The 23,993-nt window shown below is 36.5% G+C and overlaps 1 protein-coding gene across 5 annotated transcripts in view; it reads right to left on the bottom strand.

Annotated features, from left to right (window-relative positions):
- The window catches only part of DPYD (dihydropyrimidine dehydrogenase), a 344,443-nt gene that overhangs the window by 221,654 nt on the left and 98,796 nt on the right, over positions 1 to 23,993 (bottom strand). For 4 of the 5 annotated variants that reach the window (XM_064428159.1, XM_064428158.1, XM_064428160.1 and 1 more), the window contains 3 exons: positions 22,247 to 22,334; positions 9,796 to 9,957; positions 749 to 945 (listed from right to left, as the gene is read on the bottom strand). In XM_064428159.1, coding sequence (XP_064284229.1) covers positions 749 to 945; positions 9,796 to 9,957; positions 22,247 to 22,334 — 447 coding nt within the window. Of the gene's footprint in view, positions 1 to 748; positions 946 to 4,554; positions 6,472 to 9,795; positions 9,958 to 22,246; positions 22,335 to 23,993 lie in introns of those variants that run through there. The other variant, XM_064428161.1, reaches the window with a different exon arrangement.

Raw genomic sequence — 23,993 nt, 5'->3', positions numbered from 1 at the left:
CATTTTTGAATGGCTTGGTATCCACTAGTCAGTGTCTGAATTATCTCATGCACAGGGATTCCAACAAACCTACTAGATTTGATCACAGCCATTACTGCAGTGGCAAAAATTAATTCTCTAGTGTAGAGACTGACAACATGCAAATACTAGCCAAGGGTTTACCATACAGAAAAACTGCAAATGCACCTTTGTTTATCTATTTGTAACTTTTTGAAGGTTGAATTGCAGGGGGCTAATTTCACCCATATGGTATGAGCTGCTAAAGCTGCATCCACTGATGGCTGATTGCCACTGTCACCTTTATTTGCACAAGGCAGTCCAGGAAAGCCTGCTAAACCTAAAACTCTCCATGAAATTACTACCTGTCTAAAGCATTTTAAACATTCTTTCACTAGGGCTACCAGTACTTAACCTTGTTTTGAAGCTCTGGATAAGGGAAAATGGTTCCTGACACAATTTTCTATTATGTTCATTGGATAATAACAACTGCACTCTGGAATTTAACAGGTCATATGAAGAGAATATAGGAGATAGCCACCATATTTTCAGTTAAAGCTTGCCTGTAACTGTACCTCTTTTAACATGAATGATCAATTATTTAAATAAAAAGTGACTTTTACAGATCTGAAATAGTTCTCTTCCTTTGCTAAAAGTCAAGCGATCATATATAAAGTATGTATGTACAACAGTTTTCATAATGCTTTCTACACTCATTGGATGCAGTGCTTTGGTGTCATTGTTTTATTACCTTAAGCCCCCGAGATACTCCTGCTTTTCAAATATGGTGATGTTTGAATAGCCCAGTCGAGCCAAAAAGGAAGCACAACTTAAACTTGCAGGTCCTGCACCAAGAAGAGCTATCTTCACCTGATATGCTTCAGGCATATCTTCTAGAGGAGGTAAGGAAGGGTTTCTGATCTGAGGAATATTCATGGCTTTGAAAACCTGGAAAGCAACACAATCAACAGGTTAAATGCTTTACATTCCCTCCTTAAATTTTATTATGACTGACACAATGGAAACTTCTGCTAGCGCTGCCACACAGGTGACATATTATAGCAAACCCACAACATTACAGAGGTTTCCAAATGACATGATCTCTGCATTTGTGAGGGATGTTCTGTTAGCAGGGTTTAGTCCTTCTATGGTCTTTTTGTTTTAAAAATCTCTGAAGTCAGATTTTTCACTAACGTAAATTTTACGGTAAGATGGATAAGATGGATCCAGACTAGCAGTAACAGAACAGGAATGCAAAGTCAGCCAGATGGCAGAGAATCTCTGCAATGCCAAAAAATTTCCCTGCAAACAAATTATTCTTACTAGTAGAAAAATACTTCTGCAAGTAATGCAAAGGATTATAGTGCCAGTAAAGAGGCTTTGCTTCTTCATGAGACAACCTGCATAATTATGGAAAAAATCACTTACAGCTTGAACTTTAGATGTGATAGGTGACAAACTTAGGTGGGTTTGAAATGTTTTTTAGGAACCACACGTAGTCTTCAGTGCTATATTTTCATTGGTAACCCATGCTTTAGATGCCTCCTTTTAGACAATTTTATAGGACTTTATTTCAGTTTCTTACCTATCTTATTTAATTTGTTGTCCGCTTTTTAATTTGGTTTCCAAAAGCTGTAGACACGCCTGAAAGTTACACTCTTCTCCCTATGCCCCAATTATTCACTCACCTGCATAATGGTAATGATCTGCTCCAATCTCTCCTGACTATTAAAAGCACTTAGAAACAATCTCTGCCCACTGTTCTGTATTTCTATAGAAGCCAATGCAATGGGCTGCTAACCTGGTTATAATGTTACACAATTTTTCAGATTTGCATTAAATCAGTTCTATACTCAGATATACAGGTAAGAGGAGAAGGCAGAAATATTCTGTATTGCCCAAGCAAGATTTCACTCCCCTCTGCATGTATATAGAAATTGTAGGGAAAGGAACTGAGTCTCTACTTTGTATGATCTACAAAAGGAAAAGGAATCGACATACAGCCTTAGAGGCTACTAAACATTAGATGCATGGAAGAGCACAGGTACATCTTTTTACTTTAGGCATTAGGGGGAAAAATGTTTAACCCAAGCAGTATATATTGGAGCAGACAAAATAATTCAAGAGTGCATTGCATGGGAATTCTCAGTCATATCACAAACACCATCACTGTAGCATCTCAAAAAGTACCAGGAGACCACACTGCTCCCCACCTATTTCAATGCAGAGCTGTATTCCCTAAGTAATAACTAGTCCTCTAAAATACATACGCTGATATTTGTCTTAATAAATATCATATTTACACTATCTAGAAGCTTACCAACAGATTTTACTTTCCTTAGAACTCAAGAAGCAAACAGTTTTCAAGTTAAACTTTGGCAATTCCACTCATGATTAGAATTTTTCATTTATGTTTTGAATCAATGTTCATTTTCTTCATATGCACTTGAGCACTCATGCTAGGTAAACCAATGATTAGTTCCTTCCCTCTCTAAAATTTCTGTGTCAAACTCCCCCAGTCTTTGTAAATTGACACAGCGGTTTAACAAACTGCATGAAGCAAGAGACAGATAATTGTTTTAAAGAAAGAATCATTTAAACCTGACAATTCATACAATATGGGAAAGTTTAATGTGGTTATTAATGGATTTCACAGGCTGAAAAGCTCATATTGTACTGTGAAACTAGATTATGATAACCTGAATGCAATGATATTTCTAAAATGTCTGCTTTGTTATATTCATAAGAAATTGCTTGAATTATAGCAAATTTTCATTAGTCTCATATAGTTGTTTAAGAAGGCTATAGAGTAAAAAAATTATATAGCTTGCATATTTATGTGCATATTGAACACTCTGAATATGCATATGCCTAACAAATTTACTACTAAATTTACTTCATTGTTAACATAACTATTTTTATATGTATTATTGAATAGTCATACCTATCTAATAAATGTTACACTGAAGTTCCACACTACTGTAGTGCAGTGTTAAGCTTCAGAAACCAAGCACTCATGCAGAAAATCCTAGGAGTTCAGGCTGAATGGTCAACTTTAATTCTGCCTATTTGCAAACAGGGTAAAACTGTCTTTATGCAGCACAGCCAGCTTGTGTGGCACTATCTTGCCATCTGGAATTCAGTGGCAGTTTTGCATATTAAGGCTGGCAGGGTAACTGTGTGAAAATAGCAAACTGCTTTAATACATTTCAAAGGATTTTTACTCACCTCATGGTGAAGTTTCCCTATACTGTAAGTCACTTAATTAAATATCACTGAATTACTCTGTATAAATCCTTTGGTGGCCAGAGATAAGTAACTGGCAAGCAAGTGTTCAGCAGCACATTACATTCAACTGTCCCTTCTGCTTCTAATCTTCTCAGACTATGTTCATGATGCAGCTAAAATTTAATACTATTACTCTTCTTTCCACTTTTCCTTCAAAAACATGGTTTCTTTCTTGCTTGGTGTTTGAATGGCGTTTTTCCTTTGTTTTGCAGCACTTTTTAACCGAGACCCATACAGGAAAATGAGACCAAATGATGAATTTTGAACAGAGTCTCTCAGTGAAAAGCCTCAGTCATCATCCTCATGTCTGCCTTTTCTTCTGGCTCTCTCTCATACACAGATTAATAACAGACATTAATAACATTAGGCATTTATTCTTAAACTTTTTATGAAATACGACATAATTATCATAATTTCACTGTCTAGGGCCTATTCAAATTAAACCCACATTGATTCTGTCTACTTCTTATGCCTCATGTCCATTAGAGTCCTCCAAGAGGATATCCGAGCTTATAAAACATGGAGACTTAGTCCACAAGTGAGATCCAACTTGACCAAACCAAAACAGTCAATCTATTCTGCTAAATTCCAACAACTGAAAAAAATTCTCTCTTGATTCACATATTTGTAACATATAGTTCTCCTATTTGCATCACTTCATTGTGTAAAGGTGTGAGTGCACTTGCACAATGCTCTCTACAGCACGGTTCTCTGTAGTATGAAATCCAACAGTTTGTCGTATTCTCTATTGTAAATAAAGCACCCTTTCACTGCAAAAGGGTCATGTTCCAGAACATTCAACAAACAGCATAATTCCAAAATATATAAAAATAATGCATAACATGAGTTTGTATTCAGGTTCCACAACAGGTCCCATTTGAGCCAACTACAGTGGTTTCAATTGTTGAGCAACTGATTCCAGTTTAAATTTCCTGGAAAGTCTTAGCCAAATCATTTTAGCTGTTTTTGAGAATGCAGATAGGGAAAAGCGTATCGTTAGGTCATGAAATAAAATTCTGGTTCTTTTCTTCACTGCGCCATTCTTGTATTAGAATGTTTTGATGAAAAGATGTGACATTTGACAAAGAATAGCAGGTGACTCAGAGAAATGTATTTTGCTAATCAGATGAAAATAATTTTAAGGCAAAGCAAGCATGACTTAAATGAGTCCACAACATTTTAAACCATTAAAACAGGCTAGAACTGATATTCAGAATTTTTACCTCAAATTTTATACAATTTAAAGTAAATAAAATACCTCATTTCCATCAGTGTGGCACGGTTTAGTTGACAAGGTGTTGTTTGGTCAAAGGCTGACTTGATGATCTTGGAGATCTCTTCCAACCTTAATGATTCCATGATCCCTGGCAGTGTTGAAGGCCAGGCTGGAGGGATCTTTGAGCAACCTGGTCTAGTGGAAGGTGTCCTTTCCCAAGGCAGGGGAGGTGGAACTAGATAATCTTTAAGCTCCCTTCCAACACAACCCATTCTTCTATTCCATGATTGCTTAAAACTATTTTTGGACTATGACAATGTATTAAACAATACAGTAAATAGATTGCAAGATCAATCTCATTGTTAAAAGGTGAAAGACCTTTGTCTAATCCTACAAAATGAGACACTCTGTATATCCAAGATATATGGAGAAGGACAAATTTCAGAAGGACAAACAGGACAATTTAATCTTTTAGTAATACAAGTTTTGACTTGATAACTAAATTTTTTTATATTGTTCAGATATAATTCTTGGGTCCATGCTTAAAAGGCTCTAGAAATAAGTTTATCAGTAAGATTTACAGTTAAACATCCTTCACCAAGGCAGTGAGATACCAGTTACTGACATAGACATTAGCATCTAGCTGGAATTAATTTTAGTGTGAAACGTATCAGTATACACTGAATTGCTGCCACATTTTACTAGTGCACAGACAGTAGAACACAGGCAATGAAATCAGGAACATTAAGGAACTGGTTTTACTAGCTTCACACTTTCCTACTGGTTTCCATGGATATTTATCTGTAGGCTGGTTTACATTAATATGGGGCAGTTGAATATTTAAAGAAAAAAATCATATTCTACATATATTTTAATGCAAAATAAAGCAAATTGCATGCACAGTAAGCTTCTTGAAGTTGTCAAATTACATAATCACCCAATTAATTCCATTTAATTGCACTGGATAGCATAGGATATTACATGAAGTGTTTTTTTCCATAGACATGTGGTAGTTATGAAACGTTCGTGATCTTCCCTCCACAATTTAAGAGCTAAAGTTGCAATATTTCAAATTTTTATGGAAATATGTGAGTGCTTACAAAACTAGACCCCAACACATCTTATTGAAGACTTTTTAAACCTCCATTATTCTACTCCTAAGATATCCCATGGATCTAGGACATTGCAGAGTCCAAATCTCAACATTTCATGAATTCCACCACTAAATGGACTTAGCAACATTCATGCAAATGTCTTAAAACCCCAAAAAATATACTTAATATCTGTAAAACAGATATTAACAATAAGTAAATTTATATAACTTGCCAAAATATCAGGAAATCTTCCAGCATTGGCCAGAGAAATCAAAAGTCCTCAGATTCATCCCTTGAACTATTGTAGAAAGCTACACCATTCCCTTCAGACAACCTGAAAATTTATTTATTATTACCACGGATTTCAACATGACTTAAAAGATATAATTACCTAAAGATGTATTAAAGTTAATACTGACAAATAAAAGGCTTTTTCTATTTGTCCTGCTGTCTTAGCTCCCCAGAACAACCCTCCTCTGGCAGATACAGCTCGTGTATCCATGATGATGCCCAGCCTGGCATCCCAAGGCCATCCTACTGCAAGAGAGGCAGCCCCATGAGAAGCACAGCTGCACTACAGACTGATCAGAGCTGTCAATTTAAAACCCAAAGAGGAACCTAAGCCCATGGGCACAGTATGCCACTCCACGGCAATCTCTCAGGTAAGACATTTCTTCCTTGACTGTGGTGGGCTGGGGGAGAAGGGAGGTTCAGCACTCAGGCCCCTCACCAGAACACTCCTTCCAGCACAGGTACTCTGCTGAGCTGTTCCTAGGTGAGCAGCAGGTAAATGCATGCAATTCCACTTTTTCAGAAAAACATGTATCAAATTTTCTTTTCCAATTTCTTTCTGCTGCAGCAACAGTCAGAATGTATCTGCAAAGAGGAACAAACCACCAGAACTGTAACTGGCACAAGAGCCATAGCACTAAATGATCTAGTGTTTATATCTAGTATGCAGAGACTAAAATAATACATTTTCTATTTGGCTTGTGCTGCACCATTCAGAATGATTAAACAGAAACAGAAAAGAACCTTTAGATTCAATAAAGGTCTATCAAAAAACATAATAATTTGAGGGTTTCTTACTAATATGATAGCAGATAAGGTAGTGAAAAAGAAGTGAGGTCTATTACAAGCTTGCAAACTAGTACTTGAGTAACCAGTGATTTTAGATCATTTTGGGACTGACAGCCATATACCTTATGCTTATATGTATTGTCACTTCAATCTCAGTGTATTTTCAGTGGACTTGTGTTCAGAAAAGGTTGTTTCCTGATTCTGAAGTACTTGGGCAAAGGAGACAGATAAAGGCATTAATATAATTTTGACCTGTGCAAGTAGCAGGTGTAACCTGAGCTTGACACTCGTCATTTATAATAGTGAGATTTACTCCATGTTACTCTCTAGATGCAACAGTTACCATGGTAACTGCATCCCAGTACACACATTCTACATCACAAATACAAACGGACATTTCCCTTTTTCCACTTAAACATTTAATTGTCAAAATCCACATTTTATCAGGCTGGACTACAATTCACTTTGAGAATGAGCCAAACATAGTTACAAAACTATGAAAGGGCAGAAGGGAAATGCAGGCAGCATAAGGTGCCATTTTTTTTACTGTTCTACCGTATGCAAGACAAATATTTTACAATTAGGGAGCTTTATCTGCAGTATGAACAGATGATCAGTCATTGTTCAGAAGCACAAACGGGCACACGTCATACCCATATATTTTCCATATTTTAAATCCACATTCCTGCTTTACTGCAATTTTATCTATTATCTCAGCTAGCAGTTGTGCCCTTTTATTATTGCTCACTCTCATAATGCATCAAGTCTATGATCCTCAGACTAATTCCAAGGGAAAAAAAAGCCTAAAACTAGCTTCATGCACAATGGAGTTTTCGGTAAATAAGCCCCTGTGGGACAAATATTACACCATGCATGAGAATCACCATGCAGCTCTCATTAAGACTAACACATGTTGCATGCCTAAATTACACAATTTACAAAGTTACTTGTACAGGTAGAGCTGTGAACACACTGTCTGGGCCAATCCTTGTATGAACGGTAGCACCTTACAATTTTCTCCAATATTATAACTGATATTTTTATAATCATTTTTTTACTTGGAAGCACTCATACCATTATATTTTTTCAACTATACCTACTTTCACAGCAAAATTTAACTGAAAAGTAAAAAAGTACTAACTGCAAAAGTGACTGCCTATTATTACTAAGAGTGCTACAATACATACAGATTCTATGTTAAATAGCAGTAAAGGTTATTAAAAATTTATTTTTCTTTTACATTTTTTATACACTAGATGTATAGGAACATAGATACTATGAAAATACTAAAGATAATAAATTTTTTTTAAATGTTCTTTTTGTTGGACTGCCATATAGAGCTATAATACAATTTTATTCTGTTAGAGCTCCTGGAATTAACATGATTTTAAACAAACTTGAAACACTGAAAATTATTCATCCTCTGCAGTTTTCGTATCAATCATTATGCTAGCACTGGGGCTTTTTTAATAGATTTCTAAAGATTTTTGAAGAAAAATGGCAGATATTTAACATTATCTACCAAGTCATAATTCCTCTCTATTAATCATAGAATAAAAGCTAAAAGAAGACACAAACCAAATTGTAACACATATTACTTGCATTTGGTTCCTAAACAGCAGTATTTCACCATTGTATTTATTATCTACTTGCCAACTGTTTAATCTTTTTTGGTTGGTTGGTTTTGGGTTTCTATATTTGGTTTTGTGGTGGGTTTAAGGAAAGAAGTCTTCTTCTTTGAAACAAATACTAACTTTTTATATATACAGAATAAAGGCGACTAGAAGCTAATAAAAGTGTTTCTTGACTGATAAAGCCCAACTATTCAAAATACACATAGAACTAATACAGTTCAGTGTCTCTAGTCTCATCTTGTAAATGAGAACTTTGGATTCTTACACTTGTGTGTTCAAATCTCAAGAAAAATGATGCAGATAACCATTTAAATGACAGGGAGGAGAGGAGAGAGGATTCAGCAACAGCTAGCAGAAAAGTTTATCAGTGCTCCAGAAGATTTACAAGTCTCCTGGAGAGAAGAAAGGAGGGATACAAACAGATAAAAGGAGAACAGCAGCAGCAGGTAGTAATATATGCTCATCAAATCATCACCCACAGCCACGGAGAAGAGTGTGTGAAGTGTATGCTTGACACTAGAGGAAAATACTGGTCTTATAGATATCATCTCTTACTTCCAGATTTATTTGCATTTCTCTTTTGGTCTGTTCTACAAAGTTTTTTTTTTCCCTTGCTTTGCAAAGTTGACCGGAACTTCATAGTGTTTGTAAATAAGGTCAGCCAAATGGCTCATGATACAGAATAGGGACACACACATTAGTTAAGGACTGGATAGAAATGTACAATCCTAACACATGAATATGCTGGTTTTACTATAGCCATAACCCCCTCACTTTTACAGAGGCCAAAATAATAATTTTTACAAAATGTTACTTCAGATAGATGAGGTATCATTTGAGACCTTGAGTTAGGTAAAAATTCTCTATGCCCTCAAAATAAATTAACAAATGAATAGTTGCCTCTTTCTATGAACTAGTGAATTTACACATATACACTGTGAATTTGTACCTATATAAATAGATACACATGGACATGTATTTTAGGTCAACCTCAAGCTATGTATTTACTTAGGTTTGGAAAAACAGGACAATAAAAAGAAAAAGTCACCTGAAGTTTATCCTTTGTCTCAAAGCCAGCACAAACACACATTAATTCTGCTATAGAATCCCTATGCCCAGAACAGTTCTACATCTCCTTAATATGCACTTACAGACACAGCTGCACTTGATCTTTTCCCCGATGCAGCCTACTTGAGCAACATTCACAATTTCACCTGAAATAAATCTTTCATTATAAAAGAAACTGTCTCAACTACCAGTGTGTCTAAAGAATCATCTTGTTTACAAATAATGTTCCTTATGTTCCTATAATGTAATGCATTATAAAGCATTTGAGTGTGCTGTAAGAAAAAGGATAATTATTCTAAGCTTGCTATGCTTTAATTTTATTAGTATCAACTTTTTTGAAAAAAATCATTAACAAAGGTAACCACAGGCAATACTTAATAGTACATACAAAGAATTTAAGACATTTTGCAAGTCCTACCTCAGTAGCAAACTGCTGCAATCCACCAATATTAATTGGTCCTTCCTCAGTGGCATACAAATTGCAGCCACCAACACAGAGATCTGATGTTGGACACACCATTCCGCACGTCAGGCCAAGTGGATTGTCAGAAAGAATCATTTTGGCAGCTCCATAGTAGTTCTGAAGGAAAAGAGAAAGGAAGAAGAAATAAATACGACAGTCACATACCAATGAAGCAAAAATTCAAACCTTCAAGAGAAAATTTTGTAGTAGAATAATATATAAGCATATATGTTAAATAACATTTAAATGTACTAAGATGGTATGCAAAATTCCATCAAAGACACTGAGAAGGAAGTCAGCAAAAACTGTGGATTATGCAAAGGTAAACTTTTGCTTTTTAGCTTGCAAAATGGTTAAAAACATCTTCAGTCTGAAATGGTTGTAGGATTTTTAGCAGCTTAACAAATCTACCTTCAAAAACTACAATTGCTGCATTATGTTCTTGAAAATATTCTCTCCATTTCTAGGTCAATTGGGCAGTAGCTGAGTTGCAACCCTTGTTACAGGTATGACCAGAAGATGCCAGTTATATTACCAGATCTTTACAGCTCAGGAATGAAAATCTTATTTTACACATCTGTGCACACCCTCTCTGTGGATATTCCTGTCCTTCACACCAGACCAGCAGTGCCAATTTTCCCAGACACATGATGAGAAGACTTTCCATGTAGCCACCTGCAGATATCGCACTACTGAATTCTTTCTGATCTTTTTTTCCCCTCAACATATAGTAATCAGGGCAAACACTTATTCTCATGTTTCCTTAAATCATAAACAAGGGAACTAATTAAAGATGTTAGCTACAATTCACAGCTTCAAAGATTCTCAATATTCAGTGGACTTCAGAAAAGGAACAGTCACCAGCTATATGAGAACTAGCAAGGATTTTTTCCATTCTAAAACTCTAAGGAATGGACTCTAGCAAGTTCCCAGTGTCTGATGCCATGAGAAAACAACCTCTGGTGGATTTTTCATCTGGATAAATTGTCTTAAAAGGAGGAATCAGAGAAAATGCCAGGAGTGACCTGAAGTGTCATTTAAAGGGATAGAACTACTGATGGCAGTTCTGCACCTACATTATTGAAATCACATTGTAATTAAAGCAAACTTTTTACATACTGTATTTTCTTATGTGTCATCAGTATAGAAGTGTAGGTAATAATAGAGTGTAGTACTTCCTCAACTTAACCACTTTTCCCACCACCTTTAAAAGTCCCACCAAGTCCATGAAGATGGGTTAAATCTAGAGTTACCTTTTAAGACCAGAAGACAATACAGTATATACTTAGAACTAGCACATGGCTGACGTTCCACAAAAGTTTCTTTAGTGAGAAATTAATGCTGGGGTCTCATTTCAGCTTTCTACACACTAGAAGCATCTGAGAGGCTGAAAAACAGTATATCCCCTTCCTCCTCCACCTCTTCCATATTCCAGTCTTCAGTAACAATCACCAGTAAGACCCTGTGTGCAATGTCTGGGACTTTCTATCAGCAGGATAACGCACACAGAAGTGTTTATCCAAAGCAAATACTTTGTCACATAGAGTAAGAATCCACTTCGAATAAAAAGAGCAGTGTCAAGATCTGACAATTCAACCAACAATGGGTAACAAGAACTTAGTTTGGGAAGTTCAAATTCACTATAGGCATATTATTAGACTGAGCATGCAATTCTCTAAAATTAAACCAGACCATACAGACACATACAGAGATTACCAAGAAAATCCCAAGATTCAAGAAATGTATTTGTGACTATAACTGGACTCCTTGCTTACAGTTGCTGGTCTACTGCAGTCCTCAAACCTCTGTCCTTCACCTGGAAGCACAAACCAACTGCCTAGGTGTACTTTTATGGGACTTCCTTAGTATTAAACGCCACTGAAATTCTAATCCTGGCTGAACAGGCAACCCCTTTACACAAATGTTCTGAAGAACCTTCAGCCATTTCCCCTGTGGTGACTAGTAAGACATTTTATTATCCCCAATGCTCACTTATTCCAATGTAAAGGAGTATTAATTAAAATGGAATTGTACGTATTAGCAAACAGTTTTGCTTTTCTAGATTATTATACTGTTTTAATATCAGAGATTATTAGGGATGCTTAAAAAAAACTGTAAAGAAAAAAAGCCTGCAGGCTCAATTTGGCAGCAAATTACAGAAGCCCAGTTATATTGGAGATGTCACTGACACAAATTTGCAGACAGCAGAGGTGAAAATCAATGCAGGAGACCCACATCTTTCCGAAGCAGCAATGAGACCAGCCTAGTTACACTGCAGCATCTTAAGTGGCACTAGATGCCTGTTCCTCAGGCAATTATATCTAGCCATTCCTTTCTTCTACTCTAAAGGAATAATTACAAATTAGTGCTGGTTATTTTCTCACTAACTCAAAGACAACAAAATGGTTTTCAATGAACTTTTGTTCTCTTTTATGTTTCACACATATTAGACTTACAGTTTTCCTTCCTGTGTTGTCCAGTATCATTACATTTATTATCATCAACTCTAGTTCAATGGAAACAAAGTGCATTTCCATTTAAACAACTTCATTAAGGATTTTCTACATTTTTCAGCTTGGTAATTAAAATCTATATACAGACCTAGTTATTATGCCTAGAAAGCACAACTGTTAACTATTTCTTTTTTGAAATTAAATTTCTTACATATATAAGTATATTGTCACACTTGAGCTGCGTCAACACAGATGGCACATCTTACTTCTTTTGAAAGTTCAAACCAAACTTTGAGTACAGCTATGCTACAGAAAGACAGAGCACAAGTGACTTCAGAGAGAAAGGCCCAGGGTCAGTATAGGTATAGGACCAAGATCACAGTTTTTAAAGGGGATATCTAAGGAAATCTGTCTCAGAACACCATACCAGAGTTTGGTAGGAAGGAAGCTGGAAGGAAGCTGGAACTGAAGACTCAGTGGGGGTAAGGCCAGCTACTGCTGAACTCTTACTTTGGAAGAAACTTGATTGAGTATATGAAGGTAGAGGGCTGATTTGGGAAGTTTTGAGATATTGCTGTCATGATCATGAGTTCCTGCAGCTGCCACTGGTAGTAGAAGCACCTGAGAAAAAGGCAACTGCATTCTCTTCAAATAATAGTATCAAAAATTATATAGTACACATTATCATGCTAAATATTAAGATCGTAAATAAACTGTATCGACAAGTAAATATCTTCTAGTCTTAGCACTTAAAACAATTTTAATGATAAATTAAAAGACAGTCACATTTGAGAACAACAGGACAAGGCTTCTGCACTGCTTCACTAGTGTGTTCCAACTGTGCTAATGTGGGCACCTCTAGAGATTAAACAGAAGCACAGGTTCGGACTGGACTTGGTTTTATGGTCTGCCAAAACATAATTACTCTGTGCTAATTTCACTATAGGTAAACTTACAACATCCTCTCAGAAGAGCCACAGTTCCCTTATTCTCCTTTTCTACCTTCCTGAAGATCAGTATAAGCACTGTTCCCATTGCCATTCCTGCTCACTCCCAGTGAAAGAATACTGCCATGTGCTGCTACCACAACTGTGCGGCGCCTTGAGAGCAAGGCCACCTGCAATCCTCCCACCTTGCCAGGGCACAGAGCAGTGTGGAGAGGCTGGCCCTGGGCAGGCCTTCATGTGCCTGGCTCTGAGTTGCTTCATCTTTTTTTTCCTTCTATTCTATTTAATCATTTATCTTATCTTTACTGTGCAATTATCTAACATAGCAAAAAATTATAAATATGCTTTACAATACTTGACAAACACTGACAGATAAATTCAGTTCGTCTAGTAAGTTACACTGAGCAGTGTTATACAAACTGTGTTACAAAACTACAAAGCATGGTAGTACAGTAATAAATAAAAGTTTGTAGTATGGGTATAGTACCTTAAATGTTTGTGCAACATATTTTGCTTATGCAACTTTATCCTTTTTAAGCTGAAAACACGTATTAATGATCATTGTATTTATTAGTGACATCACAAGTAAAATATTCATAGAATATTCACATTAAAAAAATATTGATCACTTCATTTTACAAAACTAGTGTGTAGTAGGCTGCATATAAAGCAGACACGGAGAGAAGCAGACCTGGCAGGCTGGTAACTACGCACATGTTGTACATGAGAAAGGATCATAATTAAAGGGAAGCTGGCTTCATTAAAATGACAGTTACTTCAGTGCATGGAATAATGCAAGCTACCTTAACAGTTTGGAGTAATTTTTGTAGATGTTTAAATAATAAGATGACTCAGTTGGCCAGTTTCTTACAGACGTCACAGAGGAAGCAAGTCTAAAACTAGAATGTTTCTGGATTTTTTAATGAGATAAATGTCTGCTCCTGCCTTTGTTCATAGAATCTTTTCCTGTGCATTTCCATGGAAATAAATTAATCTAACTGGATAAGATGTTTTGTGGTTTCCTACATCAAAATGTCAATAAATACTACATTGCTAACATAGGGAACAAAAAGAAGCCTTAAAAAGATATCAATAATCAGAGGAAAACAGGCAGAAGAGGATCTCCACATGTATCATTTGGAAGCATTATATAATTTGCATGCAAATTAGACTGTTTTTTACTTGAAAAAAAATCTATTAAAACACATAGGATCAATATTGGGAGACCAGAAGAAATTGCATTTACTATCAGGAAATGCTTATAGCATCCTTTCTTTCAATTCAATTCAAGAGCTTTTTAAATAAATTTATTATGCATCAGGGTGTTTTGATATTGCAGTTTTCTAAAAAAACTGAAGAATATGCATCATTATGCTTTATGGAATAAAAATTAATACACTGACTTTATCAGAATTTGGAGACATTGTGAATACTTTAAAAAGGAAAGAAGAAAACAGTCAATTTCTGTTTCATGTGGATTTAAGTTTAAAAAAGGGAGACATAGCAAAATGCATGGAAAAATATTACCACCTCCTATTCTAGTTCATGTTTTGCAATGGCTTTAAAATTTACTCAAGATGTATTGGATTAAAACATTTCCACAGACCGAAGAGTCACTTTTTAAAGTACGTTGTTATATAAGGAGCATTTTTCACACTGACACACACCAGTTCAAATATAACAAGAAACGCCCTCAGTCTGTCAGCCCCGCCAAATATCTTCCGAAGAAGAATGAACAAAACATAACAGCAACTTATCAAATCATACATATTCTATATTATAATGCTGATGATTTTTAATCAATCCAGAAATCTTTCACATCATTTGACTTGTGTCATCATAACAGGACTGTAATTTCACACAGTGTCACTATCTTTTTATGAAAAAGAACGGAAGAAATATCTTGTACTGTCATTTTGTCCTTTGTAGTCTAGAATGTGAGAGATTCCTTAATTGACATAGTGTCATCGCAAAAGTCTATTCTACATAATTACACTACGGCGACTGAAACCAGCTGTCAGCCATTCCATTACACTAAGTACAAACAGACATCTCAAGAAAAGTCACTGTTTCATGTGCATCAATTTAACATCATTCCTAATTTTGCTTTTAAATTATTTTTTTCCTTACTATTTTATTTATTGACCTGAAATATACTACAATTAACAGAGAAAGCTGAATGAAACAGCACTTTTGAAAAATCTGGGCCTTCAAAGTAGTACTTAAAGATTAATTGTGATTAATTTCTGTATATTATTATTACCAGTTACCTAGCAGCTTTCCGACTTCCACAATCCTTCATTGTATTAACAGTACTCTGTCTACAGTATTTTACATATGAACTGTGACTCGCCGTTTTCTACAATCTTTGCAATGGCATAGCTTTTGTTAATTTAGTCAGAGTTTCTCTGGCACAGAAAAAACCCCATCACTCTGTTTTTCTCACCTGTCATAATCCTATGTCTCTCAACACCCTTCCTCTGTGGCAATCTTCTCTTCATTTATTTTCTTTTACCAATTCCACAACTTTTTATATCTTGTTTTCCTCTGTCTACACACTTTTCATTTTTCTTATTTCTAGTGTACTACCAGAAACACGGTTTCCTTTACTTCCTCAATCTCCCAAACTTCAGATTTACCCTTACCCCTTGTTATCCTTCTCTGTCTTCCAGTTTGTTCCCTCTCCGATTTCTCCTTTGAAAAAACAGAATTTCAATCTTTAAAATCCCACACAAATTTTCTTTGGTTTCATTTAAACCTAAAGATTCCTCTGAAATCCTAAAACATTCTCCTGTGTTCTACAATTTTCTCTGTACTGTTCCTGACATTAATTTCTCCCTCCTCCATCTCCCACCCAGTGTTCTGCACTGCCCAGAGGGCAGCATGGCTTTCTGATTTGGGGAATTGGGTTGTTTTTTTGAGTTTGTTTTCCAGTGTGGGGTTTTCATTTGGTTTGGGATTTTTTGGGGGGTGCTGGGCTCTTTGTTGTTCTTCTTTTTCTAATGTTGGTCTCCAAAGAGTCTGTTAAAAAGAGTGCATGTGTCAGTGCAAACCAGCCTATCATTCTTAAGGGATGTTGGAGAATATGGTCTTTCTGAACACAGAAAAAAACTGTAGAGTCAATGTCAGGAATCATTGTAATAATGCATGGCTTGAAATAAAATTGTGAGAGCTAGTCACAGAGGGCTACAGCAACCAAGTGATTTCTGTGAGTACTGATAACATAAAAGATACTTCTGTACCCCCAGTTCTTCATTACAGACTGAGACTGTAAAGGCTGAGTCACTCATTCCTTATGCCTGTGCTGTGTAACAAAATTTGATGTCCCTGCATGTACCAACAGTTGATTTTCAATGCTACTACTCAAAAAAAAAGCTCCAAGACTCTCTCACTGAGCAGTTCAAAGGTAAAGCATGTGAGGAGCTGCTGCTTTCTAAAGGGCTGCTTCTCTGGCACTGTTTTGCTGAACAGGAGAAAAGCTGCACACCCTACAAGTGCTCAGGCTGAGAGATGCTTCTGGGAAATTGTAGGATTTTCTGCTGCTGTAAAACATTTGCTTGTGCCAGCCCTAAAGGATGACAAGTGCTAAAGCTCCATTTTACAAATTCCTTCTTGCTTTGACATATCAACACAGGGAAAGGAGGGCATAAAATCCTAAAATCATTTCTGGTACTACTTCAGGGCTGGGGGGGAAAGCTTCTCCTGCAGCAGCTGAACACATTTGGACTTTCTTTAGTGTATTTTTTTCTTTTTAAAGAAATAAACAACTATGACAGCATTTGTTCATTATAAAGCGAGAAATACAGGTTTTGCAATGTGGTGGTATTTAAAGAAGACAGCTGGAAGTCAGAATTCTTGTTTGCCATCTTCTGATGTTTGGAAACAAAAATAGTAACGCATGCCTGCTGAATTTGAAGTCTGATCTCTGAGAGAGAGAATTGCAAGTGGTCTTTATGAACTGAGAAGCACGAACTAGGAAGACACAATGGAATAGATTGTACCTTTATAAAGTGGAGTTGTAATCCAGTTTGTATGGAAAAAGAGAATGGAAGTTGTGGCCTAAACTCTACCGAGTCACAGCAGCTAACACAATACAGCATAAGTGACATCCTTTCTCTCAAAGAGGCTCAAGGCTCATTGAGTCTGGCAATTCAATTACCCTCTCAACCCAGGAACAACCCTCCTCCCTTGTCCCTCTTCTACTTCAGAGCTCAGGTCTAATGGCAGAACAGCCACATTGTACATGGCCTGTAAATATCTAAAAAGCCTCAGGCTTAAGAGAACAAGAATCCCTGACCCTTTATGATTGCTATAGCCATTTCCCAACAAAACAAACCACATACAACAGAGCTTTTTAATACCTGACAAAGTAATTCATTTTCAGTTTACTGCTGTCTAAACAGTCTATATTAATAATGAATCATGTTTAAATAAATACCTGCATGCAATACTGCTTACACAAGGATAAGGACAGGGAATTTATTGAACACAATCTTCTCCAAACAAGTAGAAGGGTAACCAGCTGAAGCAAGTTTCTCAAGTGGGTGATGAGATTCAGACACAAATCTTCAGTAAGTCTAGAAAATGTACCCCAATTCCCTGAATCTATTGACCTCAAACACATGAATGTTCTATGTTTCACCTATTTATTTCTTCTAGAAGTTATCATACATATTTATAAGCTTTTGGATTAGAAATAGAAGTTTATTTACAAGATGAAAACAGCAAAAACAAATTTATCATATTGAAAGCGATTTTCAATGACATGCAAAATATCCTTGATCATCTTAAGCAAGAACTTCAGTGACAATAATACAGAAATTTTCATCAAGCTGAATATTCAGACTGCTGAATGATAATATCTAACTTATTATTTCAACAGAAGTTCTGCAAAATGCATAACAAATTGAAAAATTACTTACTGGTTCCATTAAAAACTATCAAAATTATAAATGATACGTTTTAGTTTTCAAAAGCACACTATTCTTGTCTTCTGTCTGGTCTAAAAGTGTATGGTGCAGGTACCACCACAGCAGCAGAATGAACAAGAGCAAAGGACACCACAGGAGCAGCCATGGTAGTGGGCTCCTATACAGATTCTACCAGGTCATGATTTCAGGTGAAGCATTTCAACTTTTGTACCCCCTTCTCAACTTCTACCTTGTACCTTTGACAGAAAGCAAGGAGTTTCAAAATGCAGTACTGTAAAAACAGCAGTGCATACCTACAACTACAAAAAGATTCCATTAATAAAGTAAACCATAAGAATTTCCAGTAATTTTCTGAATAACAGAATTTGTTATAAGAGATATTTTATAGCAAAGGCATCACAAAGTAATACATCAAAAGGAAAATTCAACCCAGCAGACTGCAGCCATCAAGCCAAGGCTGGGTTCCCTCTGCACTGTTAGTTTCCTTAAGTTGCTTGCAACATGAATTACAGGAGGGACAGCCATTGACATGGAGGCTACAAATACAGAACCATAGAGTGATTCGGGTTGGAAGGAGACCTTGAAGATCATCCAGTTCCAAACCCCCTGCCATGGGTATGCAGGACTCTCTAGCCTTGTATCTCAGCCCATGAATTCAGCTACTTGCTAAGCATGGGGGTTTTACTAACTTTTAATTTTGGGAGGTTTGTTCTTTTGGTTTGTTTTTCTGGCTGTTTAAAGTCAGCATTAGAGCTGTTGAATGAAATGCTTCCACAATCATGCCATGTAAGATTTCTTCTTATAGAGTAAGGAGAGAAAAAAGAGCATAAGACTGTATGTAAACTCACACATAAAACTTGAATTAACGGAAGCAATGCTGATTTAGGCATGCAATTTTCCAACCTAACATCTTGAACAGCAGAAACCAAATATCCAACTTTTCAAAATTTCCCGTGTGTAAATGTTTCCTGCTGCTTACAACCAGACATAAACATGAGGTAAAAGCAGCTACCAAAGCTGTGTTATACCTTTTATCCTAAGTTTTAGAACAGATATGGAAGATACTGATGGGAAAGGATAGGGTCAAGAAAGACATGCTATGATTACATTTCAGTAACCTAAGGTACTTTGGGTTCTCCACTAAAAACATTATATGTACTGAGAGAAAAGTAGTAAGCTGCAATTCTTTTCCAGAGCAAGTATTCTGATAAAACACCAAGTGATCAAGTACCTGCTCAGGGCAAAGCCAGTGTCTTACCATGCATCTGCAGCTTCCAGGAGGATTCAAAAGTCATTATCAAACAACTCAAATTCTGCAGGGTTGATCCACCACACTGACCATCTATTATATCTACTGATCAGCCCTATTAGAATCAGTAAGCATGTACTTATTGGCTTCAGCAAGGCAAAGACTACTTCAAACAGTTTATTAATATTATTCTAGTATAGCATTGCCAAAACACAATTCTCAAAACTCTGCAGTCACCCCACTTTTATTGTCTCTGCTCAGTAACAGAAACACAGATTTCAAAATTAATCTGCCTTTGAAATAACCTACCCTTTTTGTCAAGTTACAAAGGGGCATGATATTTTGGAGACTGTCAGAGTCTAAGAGTTCCACCAAATTTATGAAACTTATCATCACCAGGATGCTGCTGACGTTAGATCTTTTTCTGACATTCTCTGTTGCAGGCTTCAATCTTGGTTGCTTATTCCCAGCTTTATGTTTTGATAACTAGGCCGCTTTTCTTTCCTCAACAACATATCATTCTATCCTACCCAAAGCAGCATAATGAATCCTCCATAAGAAAAAAGCATCCTGGTAAAATACTTCCATAAAATTTGTTTCAGGTTTCCTAAACAAACTGCAGCACTACGATCACAGAATCACTAAGCTGGTAGAGACCTTAAAGACCATAGAGTCCAACCCATGCCCAAACACCTCAACTACACCAGGGCATCAAGTGCCACATCCAGTCTTTTTTTAAATATATCCAGGGATGGTGAATCCACCACCTCCCCAGGCAGATAACTCCAGTACTTTATCACTCTTTCCATAAAAAAAATAATTCCTAATACCTGTTGCCATCTTATTGCAAAGATTTCATACCTTCTTGGTGATTTCTCATAAGCAGCTCCTCATAGTACTGACTCCTCCTTTGCATAGCCAACAAACTCCATCGAACTTCTCGACTAGCCAACCTACTCTTTTACAATACGCACCCTAAATGCATCTAGCTGTGGCCTATAAAGGGCAGGTCTGTTCCTAATTCTTGATAATTGCACAGCTGTAACTCCTTAGGGATGAGATCAGCTTCATCAGTATCTGTTCTACATTCAATTCCATTCACAAGTATCCAACCTATATTTCCCTTGGCACAGCTTTAGACTATGTCCTCTGGTTCTGTCAGTTGCTGCCTGGAGAAAGAGACCAACCCCATCTGACCACAGACACCTTTCAGGGAGTTGTAGAGATTGATAACGTCACCTCTGAGTCTCCTTTCTCTCCAGGCTAAACACCCCCAGGTCCCTCAGTCATTCCTCACAGGGTTTGTGTTCCCAGCCCCTCACCAGCCTTGTTGTCTCCTCTGATGTGCTCAAGTGTCTCAACATCCTTCCCAAACTGAGGGACCAGGACTTGACACAGCACTTAAGGTGTGGCCTCAGCAGTGCCAAGTACAGGGGAAGAATGACCTCCATGCTCCTGCTGGCCAGACAATTCCTGATACAGATGAGACAGAGAGCAGCAGTTCCATTACTTTTACCTTCTCTGCTCAGTTTGCCTGCTTCACAATGCCTGAAGGGGTAATAAGCAGCAATATGCCACAAACTATACTGCGATTGCAAACAGATGCCTACGTTCATGAAAATAAATGCAGCAGTGACAAGATACAGATTATATGTGAAAACAGTCTATATGCATATACTGGGTATAATGCCAATTACTGCAAACCACAGCAACATGTAGTAACATGATAATTGATACACACATTTTAATATTTCCTCTTATCCTAATGTTTCTTGTTAAGGTGCGGGATTTACTGGTGTCTTCTCCGTACCACCCAGTTTAGTAAAAGCAATGTGGCTGCTCACTTGCACATGAAAGTGCTGCTGTTGCCCACTCACTTCACTCAATGTTACCTGTGTTGGCCCTCTCAAATGCATGTAACAGTGAGAAATTTTATAGCATAAAAAGCAGACAGATAATCTTTATAGCAGCCTCAGTAGATTATGGGTCTAGCTGGGTTCATACAGATGTAAGTCATATGGCAGCTGATGATTCCACAGATACAAAATAAGCTTTAAGAGGTATGGGACAACCAATATCCAGTCATCTCTAGGCTATCCTAGATGTCCTAATAATTCACACCAACTTTACAGTAACCTTTATTTATTTCTGTTTATGACTATTAAAAGTAATTTGTAAACCACAATTCAGAATAATGTTTTTAAGATTTCATTATGATCACCATAGAGTAGCCTATTAAGAAAACATACAGTACCTCCAAAGAGGAGGGCCTATTTATTCCTGTAGTATGTTATTAACAGTCCCCGTGAGTGATTACACTTGCATTAAACAGAGTCTCTTACTATAAAGGACAAGATAATATTCCTTGAGATTATCATTTTTATACCAAATTTCTGCCTATAGGAAATTTAAATTATAATCCCTTCTAAAAAAAATAGAAAACCACCAACGCCCCCCACACACCTTTAATGAAAAAAATGAAAAAAGGTTTGTAACTGTAATACCTTAGGTAGCAGAAAGGTTAAATAATGAACGACCTTATAATGCTCAGGTTTTTGAATACCATTGTGTTTGAAAACCATCAAAACCAAGAACCTTTTCTATAAAGTGACATGAAGAAATAGATCTGCAGTATACAATAACTGTATGGGCATAGAACGGAAGTAAAAATAATCAAAATTAGCTGCATCAAACTTCAAAATGTCTGTTCTAAACACTTTATTTTGAAGACTTTACAAAGATAAGCCTTGAAATGCAATCTCACCCACAAAATTGCAAGTAACTGCTGTTATCTCCTGCCATGTACAACTGCAAGCCCGACTTTACCTTGTTTGCAATACTTGTGATGAATGACTTGATGTCCAGATTAGTTGGGCAACTCTTCTGACAGGGTGCATCTGCACACTTTAAGCATCTACAGGAATAAAAGAAAATGTGTCAAGGAGACATGGTAAACAAGTGCTGCCAATCGCATAAGGTTTTCAAGTTAGCATGCTAAAAGATAAGTCACAAAGCAATAATGCATAATACTTGCATAGAATTTATATTTAAAACCTCAAAGCACTACATGATCATTATTGACTGTCATCAACACAGATTAGTTATTTTTTTTTGACTGCACTTTATATAGGAATGCAGAGGGTACCATTTACAAGAACACAGACAAAACCTGTTGAAGTATTAGCAAACCCTCAAATTACATGGTGGTAATTTTTTTTCCCCTGGAATCCATGATTGCTAAACTTCTGACCAGTTCATTTTTCTATTTGAAAACACCTGTGCTGTAAACCTAAATTTATTAACTAAGTTCTGGAAGTCTCATTATGGATTAAATGCTGAATGTTGGACCATCAACAGCAACAGTATTTCCACAAAAGCAGGCATTACTTTTTACTGTATGTCCAAACAAATAAGAATAGCTGATAAAATTTCAAGTCACTTTTCTATGAATTTCCTGTAATAAGTCTGTGACTGTTGAAAACAATTCAGAAGTCTTATACATGCTCCCAACCAAAATCCCTAAGTCCTTCTTCCTGTCATTTCTAATTTAAAAACTTAGCTAAGTAACAAGGTGACAAAACAGCCTAAGTAATAAAGGTTGATTTTCTGTTTCTGCATAGCATACATGGGGATGATCTGGTTGCTTGCACCAGTCCCATCTAAGGATCAAGTCCTCAAGGCAGTCTACACAACCTGTATTAAGAAAACCTTAAAAAAAAAAAAAGTCAGCTGAAGGAGTAAAATGGTTCTCTGTTAGGCACAAAGGTATTAGCACACAGCCTTGGTTTTATAGATCAGCAATTATCACAGGTCAAATGCCTCACTACTTGTCTCAGAATTCATTAGGTTATTCTAGCTGATCTTTTGATACAGCTTTAGTAACAGTTAGAATTAATTCAAATTGTGGGTTTAACAATGTACAGAAAATGAAATAAAATTTGGTTGTTACGTATTATTTGAGCCCAGATACTTACATAAGGTCCACATGTCTACCTTAATTATTTTTATTCAGTGCTAGGTGACAAGACTGTGGAACTGAGTACTTTAAAACAGAGAAAACTGCAAGAGGCCAGTGAACTATATACAAAGAAATTAAGATTACATTAAAATGAAATAAATTACTGGAATACCTGCAGAAAAAACACTGTTCTGATTTTGTCAATCACACACATCAGGGTTTTTTTTACAGTTAAGGGTGGAATACAAGAGAATGGAAAGCTAGTTAAGTAAAAGATTAATTAGCCTTTCATCCTCTTATTCATTATCATCTAGCTGGGTATTGCAGACAATGTGGCACCAGAAACATTTGAAGGCACATGTGGTAGTGGCTGTTTAGATTTTCTCACCAGACTAGTCATGGAAAAAAGTCCCAGAGGATATACTTAAAGAAAACAGGTCTCACAGGCTCCAAAAGATGGGAAACCTGCGGAAGCCAAACCTGGGTTCAACACCACACTGGGTTACTAGTTCAGCTAGGTGGGATGTCAGAAAAGCATCAGCAGGTTTAGCTGTGGCAGCTGAACATAACACTGCCCAACACTACCTGTGACTGGTACATGTTAAAAAGGCTTTA

Source organism: Passer domesticus, chromosome 7 (genome assembly GCF_036417665.1).
Source record: "Passer domesticus isolate bPasDom1 chromosome 7, bPasDom1.hap1, whole genome shotgun sequence".
Taxonomy (NCBI): Eukaryota; Metazoa; Chordata; class Aves; order Passeriformes; family Passeridae; genus Passer; species Passer domesticus.
The sequence above is the reverse complement of the archived record's forward strand: the minus strand, read 5'-3'. Positions and strand labels throughout refer to the sequence as shown.